This window comes from Aristolochia californica, unplaced genomic scaffold (genome assembly GCF_029961685.1).
Source record: "Aristolochia californica isolate CCGP_79_NKW_82.1479 unplaced genomic scaffold, dmAriCali1.0.hap1 SCAF_2, whole genome shotgun sequence".
NCBI lineage: Eukaryota > Viridiplantae > Streptophyta > Magnoliopsida > Piperales > Aristolochiaceae > Aristolochia > Aristolochia californica.
The window spans coordinates 441,126-461,697 of record NW_027181881.1 but is presented as its reverse complement, the minus strand read 5'-3'; the positions used below and the strand labels follow the sequence as shown (position 1 = coordinate 461,697).

At 39.5% G+C, this 20,572-nt stretch overlaps 4 protein-coding genes across 6 annotated transcripts; 1 reads left to right on the top strand and 3 right to left on the bottom strand.

Annotated features, from left to right (window-relative positions):
* Nucleotides 1-634: 634 nt before the first annotated feature.
* LOC137957176 (uncharacterized) lies at nucleotides 635-2,153 on the bottom strand. 3 transcript variants are annotated; one of them, XM_068804910.1, is made up of 2 exons: nucleotides 1,558-2,153; nucleotides 635-659 (listed from the first exon to the last, which is right to left on the bottom strand). In XM_068804910.1, exon 1 carries the CDS (start codon nucleotides 2,132-2,134, stop codon nucleotides 1,565-1,567), a length of 570 nt encoding a protein of 189 aa, XP_068661011.1. In that variant the 5' UTR covers nucleotides 2,135-2,153; the 3' UTR covers nucleotides 635-659; nucleotides 1,558-1,564. The 3 variants fall into 3 exon arrangements, with proteins under 3 accessions (XP_068661011.1, XP_068661009.1, XP_068661010.1); XM_068804908.1 differs by lacking the exon at nucleotides 635-659 and adding an exon at nucleotides 1,077-1,453; XM_068804909.1 differs by lacking the exon at nucleotides 635-659 and adding an exon at nucleotides 1,077-1,422.
* A 71-nt stretch (nucleotides 2,154-2,224) lies between these two features.
* On the top strand, nucleotides 2,225-4,214 carry LOC137955942 (probable transcription factor At3g04930). The gene is made up of 2 exons (XM_068803175.1): nucleotides 2,225-2,234; nucleotides 2,679-4,214. The coding sequence occupies exon 2, from the start codon at nucleotides 2,889-2,891 to the stop codon at nucleotides 4,044-4,046; it is 1,158 nt and encodes a 385-aa protein (XP_068659276.1). The 5' UTR covers nucleotides 2,225-2,234; nucleotides 2,679-2,888; the 3' UTR covers nucleotides 4,047-4,214.
* A 1,866-nt stretch (nucleotides 4,215-6,080) lies between these two features.
* Nucleotides 6,081-9,854, bottom strand: LOC137956465 (uncharacterized). The gene is made up of 8 exons (XM_068803981.1): nucleotides 9,819-9,854; nucleotides 9,385-9,465; nucleotides 8,559-8,754; nucleotides 7,892-8,046; nucleotides 7,532-7,675; nucleotides 7,292-7,395; nucleotides 6,993-7,188; nucleotides 6,081-6,353 (listed from the first exon to the last, which is right to left on the bottom strand). The coding sequence occupies exons 2-8, from the start codon at nucleotides 9,460-9,462 to the stop codon at nucleotides 6,267-6,269; spliced, it is 960 nt and encodes a 319-aa protein (XP_068660082.1). The 5' UTR covers nucleotides 9,463-9,465; nucleotides 9,819-9,854; the 3' UTR covers nucleotides 6,081-6,266.
* Nucleotides 9,855-13,659: 3,805 nt separating this feature from the next.
* Nucleotides 13,660-17,344, bottom strand: LOC137956428 (probable WRKY transcription factor 31). The gene is made up of 6 exons (XM_068803921.1): nucleotides 17,117-17,344; nucleotides 16,812-16,883; nucleotides 16,549-16,701; nucleotides 15,169-15,546; nucleotides 14,951-15,064; nucleotides 13,660-14,601 (listed from the first exon to the last, which is right to left on the bottom strand). The coding sequence occupies exons 1-6, from the start codon at nucleotides 17,327-17,329 to the stop codon at nucleotides 13,960-13,962; spliced, it is 1,572 nt and encodes a 523-aa protein (XP_068660022.1). The 5' UTR covers nucleotides 17,330-17,344; the 3' UTR covers nucleotides 13,660-13,959.
* Between the last annotated feature and the right edge of the window lie 3,228 nt (nucleotides 17,345-20,572).

Here is a 20,572-nt window from a genome sequence, read left to right as displayed (position 1 = left end):
CCATTTTGCTATAGGTTTCTGCTTTCTGTAAGTGCTTGAATTCCGTGAGATTAAAGGAAAGACTGCTATTCCAGTGCAAGATCATTTCGACACTGTTTCATTGCGGCTTTTGTTTTCACAGGGTTGAGGATTGATGCTACATGCATGCTCAGCAATATAGTTGAAACAGAGAGACCAAAGAAGAAGAAGAATCTGGAGATTGAAGGCACACTGAAATTAAGCAAGTATGCCATCCTTGGTAGTTCTGAGTAACATAACTACCCATTTTGTCCTCTCAGCTGCTTCAGGGGCCTTACTTCCATAGATGTAAATCCAAAATTTGGTAACAAATGCAACTACTTGAGATGGACATCTGGTTAGATAGATGAGGGGGAATTCCAGCCTATGCTCATAGAACTCTTTACCAATCTCAACCTACAATCCACTTGTTTTCTTCAACAACAAAACATCCTTTAATGACGAGCCAACATCTCAATTATGTAGAGCCCAGGGAATCCCAGCTGCCTCTTTTCTAACTTATATCTGCTGTTTTTGGCTTGGAATGCGTCCAAGCTTATAGAAGAGTGGAGGTGGAAGCCTTGCTTGATGGTCCTCGGATGCAATGGGAAGGTCTGTACTGGTCCATTCGCCTTTAGAAATTCCAAAGTTGTTACACATCTCTGAAGAAATAACATAGATGTTCATGTTCACTTTTCTGTGATTGCTATCTACGTTCTGAACCATTTGGTGACCTCAAAGCAGAGGACTCCAGTCACCATAACGACACAATACACTGGATAGCTTAATAATGCAACTCTAGTTTCTTCCTTCTCGAATCTCAGGACACTGCTTGCCCTTCTTCAAACTTGCCAGTGATAACATTCCTAGAGGAATGGCCTCGGGGGTCAACGATTTTGTATTTGCCTACTTCACTCAGGTAAGATAAGTCCAACTAATTGATTCCTGTTTTCATTCAGCAATTCATAGTTTTAAAGTCTAGATTTCAAGCTCTCCATAAATTAATTGAAGTATGAAGAGTAGGAAGCTCCAGCGTTCGAAATAACAGGAACACATTGAAACTAGTGAATGGAGTCGGTGAGATAACTTGAATGGCAATACTAATTGAAGTTAAAACTTGTAAATATGATCAAGGAGGTAACGAAAACTTGAGCATACAAATTGTTGGTGTGATGGTTGTCATATGCTTCCAAGTTTCAGTAGTCTAAAATGTTTTTGTCTCAGGGGCTTCATTGTTCTTTACTATGTTCTCCTATTGTGTATTTGTCATCCAAAGAATGAATTTTTAGCACCCCAATGCTCGTCTGAAACCTCAAATTTGCAAGCAGAAACTTCTGGGTCCCCGACAGAGCCCTTCTGTTTCCGGACATAAAAAACTGAGACAGAAGATACTAGTACATGCAGTACATAAAACGCCAAGACGCACTAGCAAGGAAGAACGAAAGTGTCAGATTTTCTGCACAGCAATTTAATGATATTGCACATAAGATTACAGTAGGTTATAAGTATACATCCCTTGAAAATCCCAAAACAATTCTACAAATACCGGAGAGCCATTACCTCCAAACTATTGCAGGAAGTATCCAGAGAGGAAAAGAACAAAGAGCAAGAAGAGACTCCCATAGATAAGAACCGCCTTCTGCCCGGACGTTAGGGTGTTCCCTCCGAGCCCAAACTGCTGGTTCTGCGCAAACCCCGCAATCTCCACACTCTTGCTAACAAAAAACGACTTGGCAGCACCACAGGTGGGGCACCTCCAGTCCTCCGGCAATTTCCCGAAATCAAGCCCGGGCGCAATCGGATACGAGGGGTCACCCACCGCCTCATCGTAGAGGAACCCACAAGACCTGCACTCGTAGATTCCGGTGTTCAACACGGCGAACTTCTCCTCGAGTCGCCGCTTATCGAACTTCGCTTCCTCTTCCTCGGCTTGAGGAGGTTCTGGTTTATCAGAGACGGGTTTGTCTTCCTTGGAGACATCGACTGATTTCAGAGACAAGTGACAGTTCGGGAGGGTTTTATAAAAGGGAAGCGCGGGTTTTTCTGGGTGGAGGAAGGAGAACTGGGTCAAGGTTCGGGATTTTGTGCTGCTATGGAGGTGGAATGAGAAGGTGGGTCTAGCAATTGCGGAAGCCATGGCTGCAACTTCGCGCAAATGTGAGAAAAATCGAGAGAAGAAAGATTAATCCAGAGCAGGCATATGCGTCTTTGAACTGAGAAATGTGGGGTCGGATAAGGTGGGCGTATTTTTTGGGTATTTTTTTAATTTTAGTTTTTTAATAGTACAGGTTTTCTAAATTTAAATAAATTTAAAAAAATAGATATAATTTAATTTAAAAAATACTTATGAGAAGAAAATAAATGGTCTTGTGGCTATGGAAGTTAGGGTTCTTTGCGACTAAGAATATGTACAAAGTATTAAAAAAAATAAAAAATTTAAAAATATTTTCGTATTAAATTTTTTTCCCAACTTGACTAGATCACTAAAAAATGAAATCAATTAAAAATTTATTTTAATTAATAAATATAAAGATTTTATTGTTTATTATTTGCATGCTCACTATAAGAAATTTTTTCTATTATTTAAAGGGAGAATTTAATTAAAATGACTTTTTATAAAATATTGATGCTTTTTACTTGATTAGTCATAGGATTAATATAATATAATCCTCCGGTGTCAGGACTCGGGAGACGGGACCAGATAAACGGATCCTGTTGTCACCGAACCCGCCACCCATTCCACAGGCCCGCGCGTCTCCGATAAGTAGTAGTGAGTGGAGAGGCCCGCGTGTCTCCGATAAGTAGTAGCGAATAGAGAGGCCCAGTAGTCAGTCTCCTTTCTCATTTGCCAACCCCCAAATCCAGAACAGGTGAGGAAAGAATCCGTCAAAATGCCTGCAGAGAAGGAAGATCCAAGCAGCGTTTACCCCGAGGAAGAAGACGAAGACGACGACGACGAGAGCCTCGACGAGGACGACGATCAGAGAATCCTGCAGGCGCGGCGAACCGAGGAGGAAGACGAGGAGCTGGAAGAGGAGGATCTCAATTCCGCCTCCGCCTCCAGCTCCGATGACGAGGAAGAAAACCCTACTAAACCTACGGCTCACGCGCAATCCGTCACCGTCGCCGTCCCACCTCCCGTCAACGGTTCCACTGTGGTCGCTTCCGAGCCGCCGCAGCCGATGGGGGTGGTCCCCACCGAGACGCCCTCCCCGAAGCGGCAGCGTACCGATGAGAAGAAACCCTCCGCCGCGTTGGATGACTCCCGCAGGCTCTTTCAGCGGCTTTGGACCGATGAAGACGAGATCGGGCTGCTTCAGGGGTTCTTGGAGTATACAGTACAGCGGAGCCAGTCGAATTCGTCTTCGCATCACCATGATACGACTCCATTTTATGATCAGATCAAGACGCGGCTCCAATTAGATTTCAACAAAAACCAGTTGGTTGAGAAGCTTCGAAGGCTGAAGAAGAAGTACCGGAATGTGTTGAACAGGTTCGGCTCGGGAAAGGAGTTTACATTCAAAAGTCCTCACGATCAGGCCACGTTTGAGATCTCTCGCAAGATCTGGTCGACTGCCTCCGCTGAAACATTGGAGGATGACGATGGGAATACGCAAAATGGGACTATAAATAATCCGGACAAGAAAGTTTCGAGATCTGGCCGACGTTCAAGAAAGAAATCAGCTCCCACTGTGGAGGATGCTCCTGCCACGAATGACCCTCCGCCTCCGCCTCCAGCTGTAACTTCTTCTTCAGTTCCAAACGTAATTGAGGATACTGTGAGAAGTTGTCTCTCTCCACTGTTCAAGGAGTTGCTTCAATGCGCCCTTAATGGGCCCTGTAATTCCGGGATTATGGGGGGACTGGCGTTGAATCCACTGCCGCTAAACTTCGGTGGAAATGCAATAAATTTGGGAAATTTAGAGGGTGTGGACGAGAGGTGGAGGAAGCAGCAGATATTGGAGTTAGAGGTGTACTCAAAGCGGTTAGAGTTGGTACAGGAGCAGATCAAGTCGGCTTTGGCGGACCTTAAGTCTATAGGTGGATAGTAAGTATTTCACAATGCCTTTCGTTTTGTTAGTAAAAAAGGAAAAGGAACATCTTTTTCTGTTTATCTAAGTATAGAAACAACTGTTTGAATAACCCTTTTGTAGTTCAAGTTCAATTGGAGTTCAGTTAGTTTTACTTTATTCAATTTGGTTGGAATTGATCTTGTTCATTATGTGTAAATACTTGCCTCAGAGACATCGTCTCTGCTACTACTTAGAGCTGACCTCTGGGAGATCGTCTTTAACATATCAACTATCAGCTATCCTTTTTGTGAATACTATTTGTTATGGTTTGCTACGTTGTAACTTGTTATGTTTAGAGATTTTCATTATAATAATCTAATGATAGTGTCTTTTTAAATTTGGTCCATCTTGAGCAATCTGTATGATTGTAGTACTTAAACATATATGTTTCTTTCTCAATTATAAGGTGGGATCAGTGAATATGGGTTGTGTTGTAAATATGAAATATGGTATTCGTCCATCATGCCTACTTTACTACAAATCTTCTAGTATATAATTGTTCATCTTGTTTCTTTTAGGACAGACTTCTTTCAACTTGTAAAGATTTGTAATTTATGGAATATGCACTTTTATCTACATCTGATATTTGTGTATCTTCTTCTTGTTTCGATGTTTTAATGAAATGTAATGGTAGGGAGTGGAGTAATTTTTTTTAGCAGGCTTCCTGTCTATCTACTTCATTGTAGACTTACCCTTCTGCTCTTGCTATTATAACATACAATCAAATGCTTTTGACCATGAAATGTTCCAACTTTGAGAATGACCTGAAACCTCAGTGATTTTCTTATTAATCGGCTATAATCTGTAGTTTCAGTTTGTAGATTCTACCTTTAATACAGTGAATCATGTAAGTTGTTGGTATTTCTATATCTTTATGTTTTGGTCCATAGTTTTTGTCCACTAATATAAAACTCAGTTTAAGGTACAAAAATTTGAACTCAATATTACTAGGTATTTTTCTTTATTGGAAATTGAGTTGACTCATTTATATACTGACTCTTGTTTATCTGTATATGAAAACTCCATAGAATTAATAGATTGTCATTAGAGACCTGCTCAAATCCTTATGTCTTTAGACTTCTGTCAACGTGATGATGGACAGGTAAGCTTGAAATGTCATTTAAGAAAAGATAAATAATCATGAAATATAATTCTGGGTATGAAATGGGTCTCTCATTTAGGCTGTTCAAGTACTTTTTAAGATCTTTGAGAATGCGGTCTTGTAAAAGGGCATTTTAAATCTGGTTGGTGCCCGAGGTCATCTTGATTTTTGTTGCGACTCCGAATAGTGAAAAATGTAACCTCAGACCGTGCACTGTGTGTGTAAATTAGTATGATATGGTCTGGTGCAGATTGTGGGTTAGAGAAAAGAAGTCATTCTTCTACTATAGTTAATGAAAAGAAAAAGAAGAATAACAAGTGAAGGAATTGAACAGTCGCCGATATACTAGGGAAAAGAGAGCAATCGTATGAAGAAGCATAGACAGAATAGGACAAGAGAGCAGTCGTCTGACTCATAAGACTGAAGAGGGACTGTCACAGTGGTCCACCAACTCTGGTTGAACCTCAAACAAACACTGGAGAAGCAATTCTATTAGACTCTTAAATTTTTGCTATTTTTCTGACGGTTTACGCTCGTTGTTAATTTTTCTATGACTTTAGTTTGAGGTTGGTAACATAACCGCATAAAATGGATAATCTTTGAGAGCAACATTGGAAAGCCACTAATAAATGACATTTTCCGTGGTACCATGCACAGTTCGTATTCGTTGCAAGCTTCTTGGAACTTACGTGCTGTTAACGGACGAGCTAACTAATTCCTTTAAAGCAGCAACACAGGTATCAATCGTAATTCCTTATGAAGGATGCATTCCTACCAGTCGAAGCTCATGGCTTACTCGGCCAAAATGAGTCACCAAATTAGTCGCATTACCTATCAATCTCAATTGGTTTTCAACCAATTTGCATCACCGCCGGAGCAGGCCAAACCACAGATAACAGGTAAGATCAAACACGAAAGAAAAAACCCATCCATAGTCACTTATGACGTTCGGTACACGATATGGGAACACAGCAAAGCAGACAGCGTATTGTACACGAAGAAGTAAGCAGATGGGTGGGTATTGGCCAAACATTCTTTACTACGAGCATTGCATGTTTAGATAAAAGAGTGACGGCTAGACTGATGTCTGTAATCTAAGATTCTTCTTCACTGTCAACACCAAAAACTGACGTAACTTTCAGCTCCACCTTCGGTTTCTTGGAAATGCCACCTGACAAGCCCTGCAGAGTACACAACCATTAAAGTTCATGGGCCGAAATTGAAATATTCTAATCACTCAAATAGTGCTACTTAAACAAAAAAGAAAACCCTAATAAGCCAAATCCTCACCTAAAGATAACCAACAATAAGCAACCGACTCATTGAAAATAAACCCAAACATATTTGTAATCTCAACTTCAAACTCTAGATCCCTATCAATCTGCAGAACAGATTCCAGACTATGACTAGACAAAAGTAAAGGTGAGTATGGTTTCATTCTCACTGCACAGAAAAAAAAAAAAAAAAAAAAACTGGTCTATTTATGTGCATGATAAGATCAATGCTATGCATTTCCTTCAAATAAGTAAAAGAAACAAGAAATCTTTTAAACAATTCTTTTAAATTGATCAAACTTTCCATTTTTTTTTTTTAAAAAATTCTAACTTCACTAACAGAATAGCCCCTCCGTTTTACTTGAAAATTGAATAGATAGGGCCAGTATCCCGAAGCTGATATGAATGTCAATTAGGGCAGAGAATGGTGTTCAGTACCAGAAAGTATGTGATAGTTGTAACTCTGGTTATATGCAAACCAAGTAATTTATTGCAAAGAGCAATAGGAGCATTACATAGGGTCTTAATCTGCAAAATGGGATGTACCTTGGTTGCTGAACCAGCTTTGGAGGAAAAACCAAACTTCAATGTCTTACGTTGATCTTGAACGGCTAGTGTTGTAGCACCTCTTGCTACGTTGGTAGCAAGAGTTGCACCTGATTGCTCTTGCTGCTCTTTCAGTTGTTGTTGTTGTTGCTGCTCTTTCAGCTGTTGTTGTTGCTGCTGTTTGTGAGCATCAGCACTGTATTTGGTTGTCCAAAGATCCACAGAGTATATAGGATACATAAGCCAGAACCAAAAAACCATTAGGTGAAATTTAAAAAAGAAAAAGGGGAAGAGGATACATTTGAGCAAACTTAGCCATTTCCCTTTCTTGACGTAGCTGTTCTCTTTTCTGCCTATCATCCCGACTGGTACTACCATGCATTTCTCTCATTTCTTTGAATCTCTACAAATACAAGTCCACATATAATTTACATTATTTTAATTTTTCATAAAAGAAGTAGCACATTATTTTTAACTTTTATTTTAAAAAAAGGAGCAATTTTTGAATTAACATAAAAAAACATAATCAATGTAGTAACCTTTCTGTGGTTGTGATCGTATGAGCTCAGATGAACTTCAAACTCCATCGCCAGCTTGTACTGCTTGTTACAGAGATCACAATAGAAGGCCTTGCGTATTTCCTTCACCTCCGTTTGGATTTTCTGCTCACGTTCTGCAATGACCTGGATTTTAACCATGTGCAGGAAGAAGCAGAGGCAGTAGAAGAAAGCCACAGATAACAAAAACTGCATGAAATTTCTCAAGACCCTCTGACGTAACCTTATAGGATAAAAATATATCCCCATCAAAAGACACTTCCTTTAAAGATATCCAACGCAACAAATTTACTCTTATCTGATGACAGACTATAGAGAAACAAAAGGATATTGAAAGAATACCTCCCGCTTCTTAAGCTGCTCCTCAGTTTCTTCCATTTCAATGTCCAGTTTCTTCCTTTGCACATTCTCTTCTGCAGTAAAAAAGTCATCTTGTTCTTGTTTTCCTACACCTAATTTTGGATCTCTCATCCCAGCTTTTATTGGCTCGACTATCCCTGTATTTTAACAACAAAAACAGAAGAAAGAAAGTAAGATTTTTACCACAAAGGTCACCATGATAACGTTCTTCAGTTTGTCATAAATATGCACACTCTCATGCAGCCATTAATTTCAGCACTCCACTTGATTTCTAATGCATAGAAGACATATGCAGCAAAAAAAAGTTCTCAGTAAACAAAAGAAAAGAAATAAATGGTTGGACAACAAAATTTGATGACAAGATTAATATAGAAATGATAATTTCAATGTTAAATTCATTATTTTAACTCTGCAGAAGAATTTATGCACTCTATAGACATGAGTCCTGAACAGATTTACTTCTTCACACATTTAGTTTCTTTGCAAACTAGAAGGCCCAATGCCAGCGAGAAACTCTTCAAACTAGACCTACACTGGCGTCAACTAGAATGTGCCAAGTGTCAGAATGCATAAAAAATGCCGTTACAATGAAAGCATGTAAATGCTTGTGACTTATAATACATTGCATTAGAACTATGGTGAAAAGTACCTTGTTCATCTTTGCCAAGACCTTTGCCTTTCCAACCCATCTTCTGCAGAAGCCTAAACCCTATGTTGGATGATGTTAGTTGTGTATCCAAACTTGCCTGCTCCATATTATCAAAGTCAAGATTTTCTGTTGGTCTGTGATCTATTGGAAGTCGAAAATCATCTCCCATATCCTCAGCAAGAGAGTTTTCATATGCCTACACCATCAAATGAAAAGGAAATCTCAAGTAGAAGTTAAAATAAATTGCTCTTTGAAGAACTAAATTTTTCTAATTTGCAAGGTCGATGGAATAGGGATCCAAGACAATGAGATCTAATTTTTCTTTTTCTTTCTTTGCTCAAGAGTGAAATGTAGATAGTGATGTTAACTCTTCCTAGGAACAACTCAAAGCAGCACATAAACCAATACAACATTAGGCTCAATCAGTTTCTTACATAGGACATAAAATTTATTTCTCTGCACAGGTGCAGTGAAGCTTAATATACATGCACAGTTTAATTTTTTTCCTTTGAATGGTAATATAAGAGTTTATAACCGTGAAACACCTAAAAGGTGTTATTTTAGATAACATATTCGAATTAAAAGGTCAACAAGCTAAACTATAGTCGTCAAAAGGCAATGGGAGTACTTCAATAAGTAAGAAATCAAAATAAACGGCAAGAAGAAGCTCTTTCTCTCTACTTTACAACCAAACACAGACAGTCACGAAGGAAAGGCCTGTACTTTGCAAATATAGAAGCACTAAACCATTTTGAAAAATCGGAATCGAAACCTCCCACTTAAATTAAAAAAAAAAAAAATGTAAATTTGCACAGCCAATACGGACCTCTTCCCTTTCCCGCTGCCGCTTATCTTCAGAGTTAGTTTCTCCTCTGTTATTGTATCGTCTATTGTCCATGTCCATCCCCTAAAGCAACAATTAAACCATAACCAGCTGAAAATCACAAACGTCCAACAAAAAACCCACAAAACAAATATCAAAGTTGGACAAAAAAACAAGAAAAATAAATAAATCCTTCTAGGATCAAGATCACAACGAACAGGAACTGCAAGTAAGCTTGCGTAATTAGACTCGGGTTAGAAACAAAAATTGATGCACAAAAAAGCAGTTAAGAGTCGACAACTCGACACAACGCATAAATATGAAAGAGCATGAGTATCGATCATATCAACGTCCAGGTTTTGCACAAACTTGGGGATTTTTCCCAAATCCTGCGGGAATGGAGGGGAGAAAAGGAAAGTGGAGTGGAGTTTCATTACCCGAGCGAAAGGGGTCAAAGATGCGTCTCTCGCGGTGCTCTCGCACCCCTACTGCAAAATGTTTGATATAAACACACAAATTCGTGGAGGCACGATTCCTTTGCACTGCGGCCCGTTTCTTCTGGACAATGGGCCTCATTTTTTTATGGACTCACAAGATGGACAGGCCCATCAAAAGCCAATGTGGGTTTTTCTTTTAGAGTTGAAGATTTCAACTTTCAAGCGTGAATCAATTAGCTTAATTAGCTAAAGGGGTGAATGCACTTGAAAATTACCACCCAGGGAAAGTGACAGTAAAAGTAAATCTGAAAGTAATTTTTTGTGTTAGTGCGCACAATGGAAAGTATATTGGAAAAAACATAAGAAGATAAACGAATACTGGGCTGCAGGAGAATAAATTCGGTAGGTGAGGCGAAGAATTTCATTTTCGCTCTTTTTTCATAAGAATGAGTAAAAGTGAATTTGCTAGGTAATTAAATTCCACCCTAACATTCCTCGTGGAGTAACAAATTTTTATCACTTTCATAGGTGAAAATACTTTCACCATCAACATTCCCTTAAATGTTCTTAATTGATTTAATTTAAAATTTCATATATTAGAATTAATTTAATCGCTTATGAACATGGCATTTTTTCATCCTGTAATTCATACGGAGGTGAACAAGGAGTCGAACTTTCTCCTATCGAATAGAATTTTAAGAGGCCTCCACTATTCAATGGCGAATGTCTCTCCTCGTCTCAGAGTAGCTTACGTTGGAGCACCTGATTATCATATTGAAGTAGAGAAAGGAAGAAACGAGGTGTTTATCGTGTTCCTTGAATAGCAAGAGATGGATTAATGGATCGCCTCCCGGTTGAAGTGTTAATGGAGAATCTTCATCGGCTGCCTAAGAAATGGAGTTGCAAGTGCTAGTGTGTTCCGAAGAGAAATAACCCACTTGGGTTTCATCTTTACGACCTGGGAGGACGTCTTTGCATCTCTCGAAAGCCTGGATGACAGAGGTGGAGTTACAACTGAACACCTGGGTTTCGTCTTCTCCTACCCCGTCTATCCGTAGGGTTGCTGTTTTACTGCACAAATTAAACCACTTCTCTTAAGAGATTACGTTGTGAATCTCTTACTAAACAGACAATGGCTCTTCCGTTGCATCCGGCCCTTGATCGACAAAGTTTATGCACCAAGGTGCTGGCTTTGGTTTTACGTCGGATTCAGAAACCAGTCACTGGAAACTGATTGCTCTATATTATGCTAACAGAAGAGCATACCTATCAAGGTCTCATTGGTTACTTGTAAGAATTTTCGATTCTAAAACGGGATTGCATGGTTACCCTCATAAGAGCCCAATCTGCTGGTGCTCGAGTAAATTATGGATTGCATGGTTACCAAGAAACACTAGGAGACGTGACTACTTGAAGGCTTGATGATCCCATTAACACCTTTTATGATGCTAATCTTTGCTTCTTGATCCTTATGGTGTTTTTGGCTGCATAGAAACAAAAAAGAAATGGGGATGGAAAACTCATTTCCGTTGTTTGGAATCAGAGAGTACTGGCGAGAAAAGAAAATAGAAGAGAATTTCTCTCTTAGTTATAGTGTTTCCTCTCCAATATAGAATTCAGAGAGAAACAGAAAAGAAAGAGAGGGGATAAAATTTTATTAGGCTCCCCTCTTTCCCTCGAACCATAGCCACCTCCTCTTGAAACAAAAAGTGCCTTCCTTTGAGCTCGGGACGATTCTTCTATAGTACGTCTCTCTTTCCTTTGTACTAATTCCGTTGCTTTCTTTCTCAGTTGTCATCTCTCTCTCTTTCTTACTCGATATGAATCGTCTCTCGCATTCCTTTTGTGAATCTCCTACGTCTCTTTACCTGTTTGTCTCATGTACCCTATCTAGCAAGAGCTGAGCTTACACAAAAAAAGGGCAACTTTGAGCAGGCAGCAAACCAATAAATCGAGCAAAGCATAGCAGCAAATCGCCAGAAGCTAGAGTTGTTACCTTTGTTTTTCTATTTGCGGGTGAAATGTCGAAACCCCATTCGGGTCTATAGAATGACATCTAAGGCTCAACGTTCAACGCAGACAGCGCTTGAATCCAGAAAGCTCGAAAGAGGGAGGAGAAAAAAAAAAAAATTCCCCCATCAGCAATTATGAAGCTCTCAATTATCTCTTTGTTGTCAGCAATTGTCCCACTTCCACGACCGTTCAACCTGGATATGTTTCTGAATCAGTTTTCAGTTCTTGCATATTCTGTGCTTTATCTCTTTTTCTAATTTTAGGCTGTTCGTGCTAATTCATGGAAGTAAGAATAGGATGTGCCTCTCGGGCACTTTCTTCTAAGAAGATTCAATATCACCTTGAGGCTTGTCAGCTTTTCAGGTCTACGTTTTCTCAAGACATCCATCTTCTCATCACAAAGTATGGGATGGCTATTAGAATGTCTTAAATTCATTTGCATCGCCTTACGCTGCAGAAGTCCGAAGCTATTTTTATGCGGAGGATGAGAACCAGATAACTATTCCAAGGCCGGGAAACAAAATAAAATAGCAGGCTGAAAGAAACAAATTACGGAAGTTGCAGGAAAACCCGAACAAAGTGAAAGAAATAGTGGCCGGGGTATTAACAAAGAGCAGAATCAAGAGAGGGGTTTTTCATTATAAGAAGAGTTTCGTATTGGAAAAAATGTCCGGAGCCAGCTGGATTCTCTGTTTTATCTTCCTTGTCTGAATCTCTCTCTCTCTCATTTACTCGTCGCTGTCGCATGACGGTAACTAGGGCGGGGGATTTCTTCCATGTCTCCGATGATAGCGAAGAGCCATATTTGCCAAAAAATTGCCCCTCTTGAGTTTCGCTTGTCTTTGCATTATGTGAGGAATTTGAAGTCGTCTGTTTTCTTGTTGATAATGGATGTGAACAATACCGATCGATTGAACTGGGTTCAACCAGATTTGGCCCCTTGTCTGGGTCATATAAAAGGGAACACCGGGGAAGGGCAAAAACCTAGTTGACAAGGCTCGGTTTGAAGATAGCTGAGGTTTCTGGGCATGGTAGAGCTGTTCATATGGTTGGAGAAGGTGAAGAAGAATATGGATTTTTTTTTCTGGGAGAACTCCCTAATGAAAATTCATTCGCAGAAGTCCATTTTCTTGCAGTGGCGAGATCAAAAATCCCGTCCAAATATCAAATGCAAATTTTATAAATGTAAATTAACCAAATGTAAACATCGAAACTCATTTGCAGAAGTTTTGGTAACTAAATACTGAACGAACAACTTCTAGATGTAGACGGAATTTACATTTTAGCAACCACCAGACTCTAATAATTCTTTGCAACTCCTGTTGAACCCCTAGTTGACAAGCAACATAAAATATATATTCTTCTATTGAAAATAAACTCTTATATGTTTTTACAAAAAAACTTGAGCTGTTCTTCAGACAAAATTTACAAAAAAAAAAAAAAAAAAAAAAAAAATTGAAACTTGGAACCAAAGATGTAGTAGCTTCTAAGACATGTTCCTCAAGGGTTCAAGGAAAAGAAAACGAACACAGGCCATCAAATACAGAAGAATGTTACAGAACAATCTGAGATAACGCATGCATCTTTCAGAATCTCAGGTTTCTTCGGGAACCCTTTACCTAGTCAGAAGCCATTCTTGCTAATGATACTTTACTGAATTTTCAATAAGTTGAAAATTATTCCAATACAGGGAGTACTGCTAGATTAGTTGAAAATTATATAAATGCGCAGTTAAATCGTTTATAAGACAATTTTTTATTAAATCTAATGGGAAAAATTATTTCCAAGATTGAAAAAAGGAGAGATATAGCTTTGTACAAGATATCATTTCCCACTCCCAACTAAGATCCTGTAAAGCTCTGAAGTGAAAGTGAACAACAAAAAGACATGTACAGAACGAACAAAAATAGAACTGCAGAAAGGAATTATCTTCTAGCTAACAGCCATCTCACACCTATAAATTCATCGTGTTCAACTCTGACACGATCGGTTTTCATGCATGACTTCTGCAGGTCTCCGTGTAAATTTGCCTACTATATCCTGCTACCAACTCATGCTAGGACTATGAATAGGAATTTATATCTGACTACCCAATGCGGGGGCTTGCAGTCTGTTTGTCTCCCTTCTTCTAGTTAGTGGAAAAGGTGGTGCAGGATTGTGGAAGCTGAGGCGAGCCCGGCAAGCCGGAAGGCATTGACGGAGAGCTTCCACTACCTCCATGGTTAGCTGTGTTCCTGTTGTTCACGTTCCCATTGTTTGGAGGTAAACCCATAATGGAGGTGATTGCTGCAGCCAAGGCGTTGGTGAAGTTGGGATCGGCAGCAATAGCTGCTGTGACGGCTTCAGTCAGAGAAGGCTGCCTTTGCCCAAGCTGGAGAGTGTGTGGAAGGTTGGGCAGCTTGGGCGGGAAGTAGACGGGCTGACCTAAGAGTTGAGGGTAACCTCCGGGCAAAGGGGGCAGAGGGAAGGGAGGCGATGGAGCTGGGCCTCGTTGGAGCTGCATGGGGTTGGGCGTCTGAGTGAGGTCGAGGGTTATGGTGGGAAAGGGTGCGGAGGCGGAGAGAGTGGCCATGGTGGAGGGGTAGGGCAAAGTGGGGAAGTAGCTGGAGTTGATTAAGGTTTCTTTGCTGGTGGTGGAGCCGGAGAGGAGCATTGTAGCCGCCGCAGAGGTCGTGTTCGCCATGGCGGTAGCAGCCGGCGGGAGAGGATGGTTGTGCGTTCCTTCGTAGGTGGTTATCAGGATGCTCTTATCCTCCGCACATCTTTGCACCTGTCACAGGTCAATTCTCAGATCATTTATAACAATGTTTCAGTAAAATTATTTTATTCTACAGTTACACTCACATAGAATTTAACGTCAAAGAACATAAATTTTGTTTTGATTGCGATTTGAAAGCTCGAAGAAGATGATCATATAGGGAGTTAATACTCAAATGGGAATAGTTGATAGCTTGCGCCTCAGTCAATCGCCCCCTATGTTTAAGTCTTAAAGAGCCGTTCCACGAACGAGAGCCGATTTAATTGAATGACTTCGTTATGTTACGTCTTCGGGTACGAAAAATGAGAGGTAAGCAATAAGAGAGTGAAAGGAGACGAAGATAAGAGTGCTGCGACTTTACCTGCTTCCTCACGGGGCATCCAATGGCCATGGTGCAACGATAGTAAGCGCGTGGACATGGATTACCCTTGGCCATTTTCTGGCCGTACTTTCGCCATTGACATCCATCACTTATCTGAATCAAAGAAACCACAACCATTACTTCTTTCATCAGATTTTTGTTCAAATTTTATTATCCAAAGCAACCATCAACCTCGTTGCGAACAAATTTTTACTCACCAGGGGTGCTTCGGATCTTGCACGAACGGACACTCTGGCCTTCCGGCATGGGAACTCAGGTGCTTGATCTACACCCTTCATTTGTGCAAGCTTGGGACTCTTGTTAGCAGCGCCCCAACTCTGAGAAGTTTGATCCGGACCGTCCTCCGTCAACTGTCGTTTCTTGGGGTTCTCGTTACCATCAAGGTCGCAATCTTCTGACACGCCTCGTGCTGTTGCTGCTGTGGGGTTGTTACAATCAGAGTTGGATTGATCTCGAGTGTCCTCGTTTGAGTGAGAAGGTTCATCGAGGCCGCCAAGCGTACCAGAAGGGCCCGGGTCCATGAATTGTTGCACAGACAAATTAGTTGGACTCGAGACGTCGTTTTTCTCATCCTTCTGCACAGCACGAAATTAAAGCAACTTCTGTTCAGTAGCTGCTATCATAATTTCTGAGCTACTACGCTGACACATTCCATCAAGCTAAGCAGAAGCAGATTTCCAGAAAAAAAAAAAACTTATGAGCTCCCTGCCATGTAAAATTTAAATGTTATTTTGTGGGAACTAAACAATTTCTCAAGAAGGATTTTTTGTCTTAACATCGCTGCTTATCCTACAAGAAAGAACTAAAAAAAGTCATAAATTTAAATACATCGAAAAACTTGATCAATTAACACTGCCATGGAATTCCTTGAACTTATGAGTCTGTCCTTGGCATGAAAACCATATTCATGGCAATTCATTCTCGAGAACTCAGACCACTAAACGATGGTCCATAAAAAACTCTCCCTTCAGTAATTTTTCATCAGATTATTGGAACGGTATGCTTGCTTTCTTCTCTTTCCTTTGGAAAGCTAGTCGTTGGTCCTGAATGGGTGCATATAATTTGGAGAAATACTAGAACAAAAAAAACAAAGGCATGCTCCAATTAGGGCTAAAGTATTAATGGAAGTCTATCATTTTTTCTATTTCTTAGACTCTTATAAGTAGAAATTTTCTAGGCTCTTAAATGGTCAGAGACTCGGATTGGGGAAATCAGAAAACAAGTCTACGAGAGCACTGGACAGTCACGACACGCATTTAAGATACTTATCCATGTTCTATAGAGGTAAACTGGTTAGACGATTCTTAAAAGTAATTGTATCCTTTTCCTCGTTGTTGTGAACTAAGACAGCCGGTAATCTTGGTTTGAAACGGGCAAACTTCTCAAAATATGAAAAGGATCTTAAAACACAAATTCCGATTCTAAAGAAGGATGCGCGGGCATTTCTTTGTTGAGAGAATTGTCTATGTTCTCAATGGTTTGAACTCAGAATTCAGAGAAATTTCCTTGCGTTTTCCTGATTTAAATAAACGACTGAATTTAAGCTTAGGGAAAAAAAAATTGTGAAGGAAGATGACCTCTTCTTTCCGGTTCTCTCGTGCCTGTTGTTGTATCGCTACAAGAAGTTGAGTCTGGAGAGCACTATAGTTCTTAGATATCTGATCCAACATGCTTTTCAGCTTCCAGTTCTCGACTTTGAGTCGATCTAACTCGACCAGAAGTGCAGCCATCTTGTGACAAGAAATTCCAATTCGTTAAGATCCAAAGGAGACAAAAAGAGGAACAGATTATGTACCAGGTAAATTGAATCTCAGAGAATCCAAAAATACAAGGACCTAACCTTTGTCTTAGGCTTTTCTTCAACTTCTGTGTGACTGCTCAGAAAGTTTTCATTCAAAAGGTTCAATCCGGTCTGCAGTAAAGAGCACGATTGATCAATACTATAACCAGCTAAACTTATCGATCTGCCATAATCTCTCCAGATGTGCCGTGACACACTTAAAAATTAAAAACAGCACCGACACAGACTCACTTTTCGAAACGGAACTAAAATTCGATGTCTGATTGTTCTGACATCTGATTCTGTTAAAATTCAATTATGACAAGCAAATAATTAAAGGAATATCGCCGGGGTCAGAAACTTACGTTTAAATCCTGGCTGATACCAGGCTTCGATCCGTCCTTGACGTCCTCATCTTCCTCATCCTCATCGTCGTCGTCTTCAGCTCGCGGATAATTAATATTGTCCGAGAAGAAGTCCACTTCCTCGATCGTTTTCCTTCGGTCATTCAGAACAGAACGGTGATCTACCTCGCCGGAGGTTTGTCGGAAAAGAGGACCAGGACGAATGAGTGTCATTTCCCGGAGGCTTTCCATGAGACACTTTGGATAAGAGCAGATTGCAGCAGAGGACGAAAGAAGAAAGAAGAGAGAAGACAGAGAGAAAGAGAGAGAGAAGAAGAGGGAGGAGAGAGGTGTTGTTGAAGTCTTTGCTAGTAAGACGCATTGGCCTATAAAAAGGCGAGGAGTGTGGCGAAAGAAGACCGGCCGTTTTCTCGCGGGAAAATGACATCAGAGTTGATGTCATTCGAACACGTTACAGCAGCTACCAGAAAGACTTCTGCACCGCGCGGGACGCTGGCTGATCCCGTCAGACCACCGCCTCTGTCAAGATCTGCTGTCAAAGATAACGCAGCTTCCTTTTCTTTTCGTTTTTTCTTGTCAATTATTTCACATACACTGAAGATGTGGATTTCCGAGGCGACTCAGTTGAGGCACCAAGCTCTCTCGCTTTTTGCTTGTGATAATTCACGGGATTTTTTATATTAAATTTAACTTTCTACTGGGGGAAAAGATTTTGCCAGGGAGAGTGAACCGGGACGGGGTCTTTTTAAAATCCACGTGCGCCTCGTCTTTTTCTGGTCAACGTGGTTGACGGCACAGCTTTCTCTGACGGTAGTTACAGCTAGCGGGCCCGAACCGCAAGACTCGTCTTTTATACCTAATCCCTCTGACTCTTTAGGCACGCCACGTCAGTCGAGACCCCTCCACGTCTGATTAACCTCGATGGCGATGGCGTCACTGTCACCGGAGCGGCGCAACTTTCTCGCTTACCTGTTCAAACTGTTCAAGAGTCAAGAAAGAGTATTCATGGATCCTAAAGAGGAGGTAAATTTCATCTCGTCTCGCTGAGTCGACTCTTTGAACTCTTTTTTAAGATTAATTAAAACATGGGTGATTCGATTTGAGTGTTTATAATTGGGTCTTATAACCCTAGTGAAGGCTTAAACTCGAGACCTTAATATATAAAAAAAAAAAATAGAACTCTCACGTAACCATGAAGTCTCGATCCACACGTGATTTGCTGTGAATTAACTTGGTTGGAGGTGACTAATCAAAATCACAACAAACTTTCATTAATGATGAAGACAAATGGTGGTGTTGACCTCTTGGCACCTTTGTGGGGACATAGCACCTAAATTCCCCTTATATATTCACCAAAACCTCCCCCCTTACTTCTCTCATGTCTCATTCTCTACTATGACCTCAGGCATGTCTTCCTCTTTATTCTTTGTCATGTCTTGTATGCATTTGTCCCCATTCTAACCGTCCCTCTCTCTCTCGATCTCTCTCGAAATTGAGTATATCGACAACCATATATGTTGCATTCGGTATGTTTCAGATTTGGAAGAGGTATTATGTTACACCCGGCAGCTAAATTGAATGTTACAATTACACTATATTTTCAGATTAAGATATTTTGGGTTTAGAAAAAAGTATAATACCATACTCTAATTAAACCTAATTAATTGAACATATAATGTTTGTCACATTTGGGATAATTTGGATAGTCTTATACAGACACCCGTAACGTTTACACCCACCATTGCTTTTGGTGAGTTACATGCACCCATGGGAGAGAAAAGGGAGAAGAGAAGAATACGTTTTTGTTACGAAAGAGATGGTTTGAAACTTTGTACAAGGGGGTGGTGTAGGTGGTGCTTCTTTCCTCAGTAGATAGGGTCACAAGGTAAAAGAAAAGCCAAGTTATCAACTTTTTTACTTGTTTGAACTTTGAAAGAGAATAGTGGTATGAGGGCTAATTAGCCATCTTGTGAACATTCAAAACAAACCTCTCTCTCTCTCTCTCTCTCTCCCTCATTTCATGGTTCAACTTAATTAAAATCCTTTCATTTTCATCACCAAACCACCCTAATTTTCCCAATATCTCACATAAAGACCCCATATTGACTATACTTTTTCTTTCTTCTTTTGAATTAAAAAAAGTGGAAAGGATGTCTTTCATGGATTTTTAATCTTGGGATTTTGTCATATATTAATCAGATGAAGACAAGTGATCGGAGGTGCATACACAAGCTTTCTTTGTCAACTCCTTTTGGTAGACTGGTAGATGTCTCAAATGTCATGCATTGGTGCTATGCTCATTTTGGGTATTATTTGCATCATTTAGCCTCAGATGAATTCAAATCTTGATATGTCTAAACTAATGTGTCATGAATCCATTATAGTAAAAACTAGGTCATGAATGATTTATTATAATTAATTAGAATGGGCAAAGGTTATTTTGTTACTTGTTAAAACAAAATTTAAAGAATATAATTAAATATTATAAAAATATAGAAAATTATATAAATTAGTAAGATTAGTTAACATTGTATTTAAATTATATTGTGTTAAACATCTTATAAAATCAAGTTTAAATATAAAAAAACCAGGTGAGATTAAAATTACTATGCTAAGTGTGATAAATGCAAGTATAAAATTTTTTATATAGGTAAAATAGTGATCTTATTTGAATTCTTCAATAGTTCTAAATTATTGTTTCATGTATAGTTACATTAAACCGACAAATAAAAAACATATAGGTCTAGTAAAAAGTCATATTAGTCATTAAAAGATGCCTTCTCCAGTTCTCAGTCAATGGTTGAATAAATATAATAATTTTTTTAATTAAAATAGTATACAACTAATGAATATATAAAATATATATTAACCAAAAGGTCAGTAGGATAACCGCAAAAACCGGCCAAGTCATCTAGAGTTCTAACACAAACTCGGACTTTGTTATCAAAGAGCAAGCAAGATTGGACCAGCCACTTGAATGTGATTCTCACATAACTTGTTCACACTATCTTATATGAGTTGTAATGATATTAAATTTTTATTTAACTATTTTTTTTGTTAATAATCAGTATTTTTCAATTAACTTCAGATAAAATATAATCTAAGCAAGCTTCCTATTCAGATAAAATATAATCTAAGCAAGCTTCCTATTCAGATAGAAGTCCCACGTTCGAGCCTCATTAGGTTTAGAGAGTAACTAAGTATAAAACTGACCTGATCATTGAAAGATTAAAAAAGTCCTAGACAAAACTTGAGATTTTCTAAGCCGTGTCCCAGCATAAGATGAATCGAGGTCGTTTTTTTCCTTTTGGGATCACGTAAATTAATGATCTTTATTCCATACAGAGACTTGTCGGTTGAGTCTTGGCTGAGATTGATCATCAACAAAAGAAGAAGCTCAATTGTCCATATGCTTCAATGGTGAGCAGGTAAGGGAAGAGACAGAAACGTGTGCAG

Excerpts from the sequence above, each read along its gene's own strand:
- LOC137955942 (XM_068803175.1), top strand. The coding sequence starts at position 2,889 with ATGCCTGCAGAGAAGGAAGATCCAAGCAGCGTTTACCCCGAGGAAGAA.
- LOC137956465 (XM_068803981.1), bottom strand. The coding sequence starts at position 9,462 with ATGGACATGGACAATAGACGATACAATAACAGAGGAGAAACTAACTCT. Across the intron at positions 8,047-8,558 it reads TCTTGGCAAAGATGAACAAG|GGATAGTCGAGCCAATAAAA; the intron begins GTACTTTTCACC and ends GTTAAAATACAG. Across the intron at positions 7,396-7,531 it reads ACGATCACAACCACAGAAAG|AGATTCAAAGAAATGAGAGA; the intron begins GTTACTACATTG and ends TTGTATTTGTAG.
- LOC137956428 (XM_068803921.1), bottom strand. The coding sequence starts at position 17,329 with ATGACACTCATTCGTCCTGGTCCTCTTTTCCGACAAACCTCCGGCGAG. Across the intron at positions 16,884-17,116 it reads GTATCAGCCAGGATTTAAAC|ACCGGATTGAACCTTTTGAA; the intron begins GTAAGTTTCTGA and ends TCTTTACTGCAG. Across the intron at positions 15,547-16,548 it reads GAGAGAACCGGAAAGAAGAG|AAGGATGAGAAAAACGACGT; the intron begins GTCATCTTCCTT and ends CGTGCTGTGCAG.
- LOC137957176 (XM_068804910.1), bottom strand. The coding sequence starts at position 2,134 with ATGGCTTCCGCAATTGCTAGACCCACCTTCTCATTCCACCTCCATAGC.